The sequence below is a fragment of the Dendrobium catenatum genome, unplaced genomic scaffold (genome assembly GCF_001605985.2).
Source record: "Dendrobium catenatum unplaced genomic scaffold, ASM160598v2 fragScaff_scaffold_621, whole genome shotgun sequence".
NCBI classification, from domain to species: domain Eukaryota; kingdom Viridiplantae; phylum Streptophyta; class Magnoliopsida; order Asparagales; family Orchidaceae; genus Dendrobium; species Dendrobium catenatum.
Window position 1 is genome coordinate 16,881,679 of NW_021319083.1, and position 6,969 is coordinate 16,888,647.

General features: G+C 36.8%; 2 protein-coding genes across 2 annotated transcripts in view; both read right to left on the reverse strand.

Annotated features, from left to right (window-relative positions):
- Positions 1–2,651: 2,651 nt before the first annotated feature.
- On the reverse strand, positions 2,652–3,583 carry LOC110116374. The gene is made up of 4 exons (XM_020849916.2): positions 3,253–3,583; positions 3,114–3,179; positions 2,779–3,000; positions 2,652–2,708 (listed from the first exon to the last, which is right to left on the reverse strand). The coding sequence occupies exons 1-4, from the start codon at positions 3,442–3,444 to the stop codon at positions 2,652–2,654; spliced, it is 537 nt and encodes a 178-aa protein (XP_020705575.2). The 5' UTR covers positions 3,445–3,583.
- A 1,307-nt stretch (positions 3,584–4,890) lies between these two features.
- Positions 4,891–6,969, reverse strand: part of LOC110116373 (uncharacterized mitochondrial protein AtMg00810-like) — a 3,354-nt gene continuing 1,275 nt past the window's right edge. The window contains exon 2 of the mRNA XM_020849915.1: positions 4,891–5,282. Coding sequence (XP_020705574.1) covers positions 4,891–5,282 — 392 coding nt within the window. The remainder of the gene's footprint in view (positions 5,283–6,969) is intronic.

A 6,969-nucleotide genomic window follows, 5' to 3' on the forward strand; every position in this document is an offset into this window, starting at 1 on the left:
ACCATACTTCATAGAAGATGCTTCCTACAGTGATTAGGAGTTCAAATTCATCAAGGATTTGCTATTTTACTTTGTATGCAGGTGATAACATTTCTTTGTGAGTCTGATAATTTCTTAGTATTGGATGAAAGCCTCATGTTATTGATTGCAAGCGGATTAATATGCTTATTTGTATCTTGATATTGATTGCAAGAGTGTTGTACAACAGTGGTTTCATCTGTTAAATGCCTTTGATACTCTTCAAATTTTGATTAGCTTAAAGATCTCCAAGATTTATTAAGAACTCTTATGTTATCGATTGATTGCAAGCACTTGTTATTCTTTCAGTTTGATCTTTGTTTGCAATAAAGTTGTGTTTGTTACATATCTGATTCTCCTTCTTGATGGAGATAGATATATCTGCTTTCATGGTAGATCCCTGGGTAATTTGTATTCACTATACTTTCCCCCTCTGTATTTGCAGATGATTCCTTGAACTCGTTGCACGGAGATCTCAATAATCTATTAGAGAGTGATGTGTGTATTTGTAGCTTATCTTTGACTGTCAGAAAGACTGCAATCGTTGTTAATTTTCTCACATACATTTGTCAAGAACCTACTATGTTCATTGTATGCTTCCTTTCATTGTTTATAAAACTCATTTGTTGCTTATGAGTGAGTCATAAATCCTTCAATCGATCTTCGCTTGAACAATCATGATTGTCATTAACTCTTATATTCTCATACTTTGTAGAGATATCAAACCTTTAGACTTTACCTATGATCATATCACTGCAGCACTCGTGGATATATCATTTTGTTTGTTGCTTTTGAATGAGATATAGGAAATTCATTCACCATTGATCATTATTGGTAGTTGCTATTGACATGCCCGCTACTCTTGCTCATAAATGATGCACTTATCGTTCTTTGTATTAGACAAGTCTTTTGTTTGCCCATTAGCATTTGTATTTTGGTTGACATAATAATGCCTTGAAATGGATTGAAGACTTTGTCTCATTGATTGAAAGCATGTCATATTGGGAACTCTTACACTCAAATTAGAAGTTCATCATTTTGCATATGATTCAAGTTCGAGTTATTTGTCAAGTTCAAACTTTAATCCAAGTTTGAACTCAATGTCATTATGGTTCATATCACATTCAAGTCCAAATCAAGCTTGTATTTATTTCACTTGAGTACAAGTTAGATCATTACCAGTTATCTTTTCTCTTAATATTCAAGTTCATTTAGAGCTCATATTTATTTAGATTTGAATTTTATTAATGTCAATTGAATCAAGTCCACAAGTCCCAAACTGATCTTTAGGTTCAAGCAAGTCCATTATTCAACTCATTCGAGTTCCAGTAGTCCCCTGCTGTCCGAGTCTTGTTCAGGTTTAATGTCCACCACACTTAACTCATTTGAATTTGAGTCTGAATTGTTCAAGTCCAAATTTAAACTTCTTATACCAAGTTCATTGTCATTTGAGTTCAAATTTGTGTTCAATTGAGTCCGAGTTTATTCTTTTTTTTGTTCAAATCAGGCCCAAATGTAGTAGCATATTCACCCGAAATTTCGGCAGTCTCACAGCGTCTCCCCTGTTTAGGGGAAAACTACGGAAAACTGAGCCTCCCGCCACGCTAGAGAAAAATGTGTACGGTAAGTTCCCTCATACGAGGACACCGCGGCCATGAAATCTTTGTCCCCACCACCCTAGAGAAAGGCCTGTATGGGTCTTCGGTACCTGTTGCAAAAGAGAAGCAATTTTTCCCCGCGAGCGAGTACTTATGAATATCCCGGTCTCGCTGTAGGCGCCGCATCGGATTCTCATCCCACCACGCTAGAGAAAAGCGCGTATGAGGGTTTCGAGTCGTCTCAAAAATTGACACCACTAATCTTATATATGTTTGAAGGTTATTTTAGTAATGATAACTATTCACTGAGGTTACTTAGTAAACTCACTCTATTAAATTAACTTTTAGGTAAGTCTTCTAACAAATAGAAATAGTTGAAGGAGAAGATGAATATGTCTACACAAGACGAAGTTCAAATGAAAGGAGGTAAAATGTGTTTATGTTTAAATGCATATTAAATGTACATGTAGTATTAGTAACACTTTAGTGTTTTGAGGAATATTAGTCATTGATGTCGCATAATTATGAAAAATGTATTTAATGTCCGACTGTTCATTTCCACCTTGTTAATTCGAATATTCAGGCTGGGTCGTGACAGGTATCATTTTTAAGTAACATCCAACTAGAGATTTTCTTGGTAACTTTATTTATTACCTTTCTATGTGATTATTCTATTATACAAGATTTTACAAATTCTTCCTACTAATTTTTCTAAAGAGATTTAAGTCATTTCTTTATGGGGAGATTGAATGTATGTGTATTTTGGGAGAAAATGTTTACTCAACCTTATTCATTTGTACAATTTTATGACTTCTTGTAGTGGATCTATTACATTCCTCTCCTGGCTGTGGATTTATTTGGCTATTGTTGATCCATGTAATTTTAGTGTCTTGATTGGTGCTTTACCTCTTTGCAATTTATTTTTTCTGTTCATCAAATTCATTCCAAGCAGGTACTTTCACAACAACAAATCATTTTGTCTTAGTTGATGTTAGAATAGCTTCTTGTTTTAACATAGTAGAAGTATACGCACATCTATATGAGGACTAATGCGGTACATTCAAAGAAAACTAGCTTGACAGCTGAAAATTTCTGCATAGTTTAGCATGTAAATCAATAAGAAACTTAACAAAGCATCACAAGTGCTACAGTTAAACATTACACTGGCGGAACAATGACATTTTATAAAATTATCACATATGTATGGTACCACATTAAGCGCTTGAAAATATTTTTTCTCCTCATCACTGGCAAAAGTAGAGTTCACAAATGTACTGTCTCCAATGCATCCCCAGTTCTTCTCCAGCATTAATGATCTTAACCAACATTCAACTACACTAGCAATCAGAATTGCGGATCTCACAACCTCCACTTCCTCCTCCACCTTGTAAAAGACCACCAACAATAAGCTCGAAAATATATTCATTCACTTCGTAAACCAACAACATTCATCATGGAACCCTAAATTATAACCATAGAAAAGACATTGAAACTCACATTGCAAACGGCTAGGGTTTTGGTTAGTTCCTCTACGACCCGGGCTGCCGCTTCAGTCTGACTTCTCTGCAATCGGGATACGGAGGAGAAGTTAATAGTACGTAGAAGGAGATCGAGAAAGGATCCGATGATGATTCACCTGGTAGCTAATGAAGATGGAGGACGGCGATGGATGCAAGCAGGCCAGGCGCCACCGCCGTGAGAGCTTCCAGCAAAGGGCTTCGATCTCGATCGGGGAGGAAGAATCGGAGAGAGAGAGTTGGACGAGGAGAAAATGATGGAACGATGGGGACGGGAGGTAGGCTCGTACCAAGATCTTGTTCCTGAACATTCTTGCGAGGAAGGAGAATGGTGGACTGATCGGAGCTGTAAGGTTTCTCGAATGGAATCGGAATTAGGATTTGGGAAGACGTCTTGTACGGCTATATATGTTTTGGCGGAGCCACCTTGCTTGAATTTCTTCTTAAGCGAATTTCTCCCTTGAAAATCTATTATTTATACCTGTAACCCTTAAGTTGGATAAGGTTTTGTATGATTTATGCTTTGAATCAATTTGTATGATAGGAGCGACAGCCAGTCATTTTTGTTTTCTTATTTCTCAGATTTTTTTTAAATAGAAATATTGAAGAATAGTAATAAATTATTAAATTAGAGTGCAATATTTTCTACGTTATGTAAATAGGCCTTACAAATAATTTAGAAAAATATTTTAAGGTTATAGATCCAAATACATCTCATAAAAATTTAAGGGATTGTATCTCTGGTTCTTAGTCAAATATTTATAAGAAATTTTAAAGGCTAAAATAGCTTGAAAATATATTTTAATAGGTATATTAGGGCATTGTATTTTGTTAGATTAAAATATTTCTCATAAAAATTTAATTGATTTATGCAACTAATTTTATTAGCTTCATATCACCAATATATCATCATAATTAAAATTATTGTGTCTGTTCTTTAATTACTCAAATATATTCTTTTAAATATGACATCAACTAACAGAGTTATTGCGTGAGGGCAAGAGAAGAGGAGCTAGAATGAGAGAGAGAATCTTGCTTGAAGGCAAGATTGGAACGAAGGAGATAGAGACGGGAACAGAGAATAGAAAAGAAAATAAAGTATTTGATTCTATATCTTAGCACAGTACATAAGGGCCCGTATATATAGATACGGACTTAACTACAAATACAAGAAAACGTAAAACTAACTAAAGCTAACGTGTACAGCTGTTCTAACAGCCCCCCTCAAATTAACCAGTTAAGGAGCGAATGGTTAATTTGGATTTGAGTGTGTCGAACCAAGTGGGAGGTAGAGGCTTTGTGAGAATATCAGTGATCTGATCCGTGGAGCTAATGTTGTTGATTGTAATTGCGTCGTTCTTGATGTGATTACTGATAAAATGGTAATCGATTTTGATGTGCTTGGTCCGAGCATGAAAAACAGGATTGTGAGCGATTGCAATTGCCGAGGTGTTATCACAATATATTGGTGTTGAACTGCATTGCGGTATCTGGAAATCTTCGAGAAGACGACAAAGCCATAGGATGTCCGAGGTAGCTGAAGATAGAGAGCGGTATTCCGCTTTGGTGGAGGATTTACAAACGATTACCTGTTTCTTGACCGACCATGAGATCAGACTTGAGCTAAGAAAAATGCAGAACCCAAAAACTGACTTCCGATCTGATGGGTCAGACGCCCAATCGGTGTCCGTGTACGCGTGAAGGTTAAGGTTGCCGGATGTGATTGGGAGACCGAAGCTTAGAGTGCCTTTGATGTATCATAGCAGTCGTTTTAGATCTTGATAGTCCTGGTTTCTCAGTTTGTGCATGTGCTGGAAAATGTGATTTTTTGCAAAGGCTATGTCTAGTCGAGTAATTGAAAGATATTGTAATGATCCGGCTAGTTTCCAGAAGTGGGTAGGATCGGAGTAGGGTTGTTCATCGAGTTGTTTGCGTGGTTTCATCCTGATAGGTGTTTCAGACGGTTTGCAATCAGTGAAACCTGCAAGCGTAAGTAGGTCACGAGCATAGTGATCTTGGTGAAGAAAATAGCTAGTGTTTGTTTTAATCACCTGAATACCGAGGAATAGTGAAACTTCACACAGCTGTTTCAGTCGGAATTCAGATTGGAGTTTGTGAAGGATTCTTTGAATTTGGATGACGTCGTTACCTGTAACAAGAATATCGTCAACATAAATGAGAACGAACAAATGAATATTATTTTGATGAAAGATAAGAAGAGATGGATCTTCTTTGCTAAAATTGAAACCGAGTGATTGAAGATAGGTAATGAATTTCTGAAACCATTGACGCAGCGACTGTTTGAAGCCGTAAATGGATTTGTGTAATTTGCAAATGTGTTGTGGATGATGCGAGTCGACAAAGCCGATCGATTTTTTCATGTAGACTTTATTGGTGATTTCACCATGAAGAATGCGTTGGAGACGTCTAAGTTACAGGCCATTGATGATGAAGTGCTACCGTTAGTAAAATGCGAATTGTGACCATTTTTGCAACTGGACTAAATAATTTGGTGTAGTTGACACCGAATTCTTGAGAGCATCCTTGTGCGACAAGTCTGGCTTTGAATCTATCGACCTGCCCATTTGGATGAAGTTTAGTTTTAAACATCCATTTACAACCCAGTATCGATTTACCTGGCAGAGGTGAAACCAGAGACCAGGTCCCATTTTGTTGTAATGCGAGGAATTCTGCTGATATGGCAGCACGCTAATTTTCTGATTTGGAAGTCTGAGAATAAGACGTCGGTGTATGAGAAGAGGATGGAACCACCAAGAGGTCAAATATGGGCTTGGGTTTTGAGATGCCCGAGCGAAGTCTGGTGAGCATAGGATGTTGCTGAATGGTAGTAGGGACGAGTTGATGAATTTCACAGACCGGTGAGCTGGACGGGATAGGAGAGTGAGGACTGACAGTGTTAAGCTTAAAGAAGAAAAACGAATCCTTGCTTAGAGCAACCTTTGTGATTCCCCTCACAAACTCCTCCTCACAAGATTCTCCCTCTCTCTCCCAAACTCACCTTCTCCTTCTCTAAGCTCTCTTAGGTTAGAACTTCAGCAAAAGATATTGTCAATGGATAAATACTTAAGATTAAATAGAAGAACTCCAAAAAAAGCCCTAAATTTTAATTATGTGTAACTGATCATCTAGGACGATCAACAGATCGTAATGTATGATTAGTACAAAACAACCCTATCAACCAGGGCGATCACCTTTTCTTTGTACGATTAGTACGAGTATTTATACAGATCATCCTGTACGGTCTTGCGATCATCCAGGATGATTAGTTAAAAATTCCATATTGATCATCCAGTACAACATTAAATGATGGGTGGCGATCTCCATATCATCCCGAAAATGTCTCAGGACGATCTTCTTGGACAATTAGAGTAAAGTTATTACGGTTTACCAACTAAATCGTCCAGTACGATCCAGATGGATCATCCTATATGATTTGATTAAACAATTTAACTATAATTACTCTCCTAATTATCAGATCAATTTAGGCATGATTGTCTTGGATCGTCCAGGATGATGTTGATCATCAGGGATGATTAGCCAAAAAGTTGCAATTTTCAAAAATATGCCTAAAATATGATTGGCGACTGAATTTCATATATATAACTGATCGTTCTAGACAATCTGGATCGTCCAGTACAATTAGTTAATTATATATTCTTAATAGGATGCCCTAATTAGGGTTTATATTTTTAATTTATCTTCCATAACAATTTGAAAAAAATCTTGTACGATATGATCAAAAACATAAAAACTCTAACTCACCAAATTTCTTCCCCTCAGTGTGTGTGTACAAGATTACTTAGCTTCAGGATCCA

Coding starts and splice junctions, on each gene's coding strand:
- LOC110116374 (XM_020849916.2), bottom strand. CDS start 3,444: ATGTTCAGGAACAAGATCTTGGTACGAGCCTACCTCCCGTCCCCATCG. Junction 3,180..3,252: donor CCATCTTCATTAGCTACCAG/GTGAATCATCAT, acceptor TCCCGATTGCAG/AGAAGTCAGACTGAAGCGGC. Junction 2,709..2,778: donor AATGTCATTGTTCCGCCAGT/GTAATGTTTAAC, acceptor TAAACTATGCAG/AAATTTTCAGCTGTCAAGCT.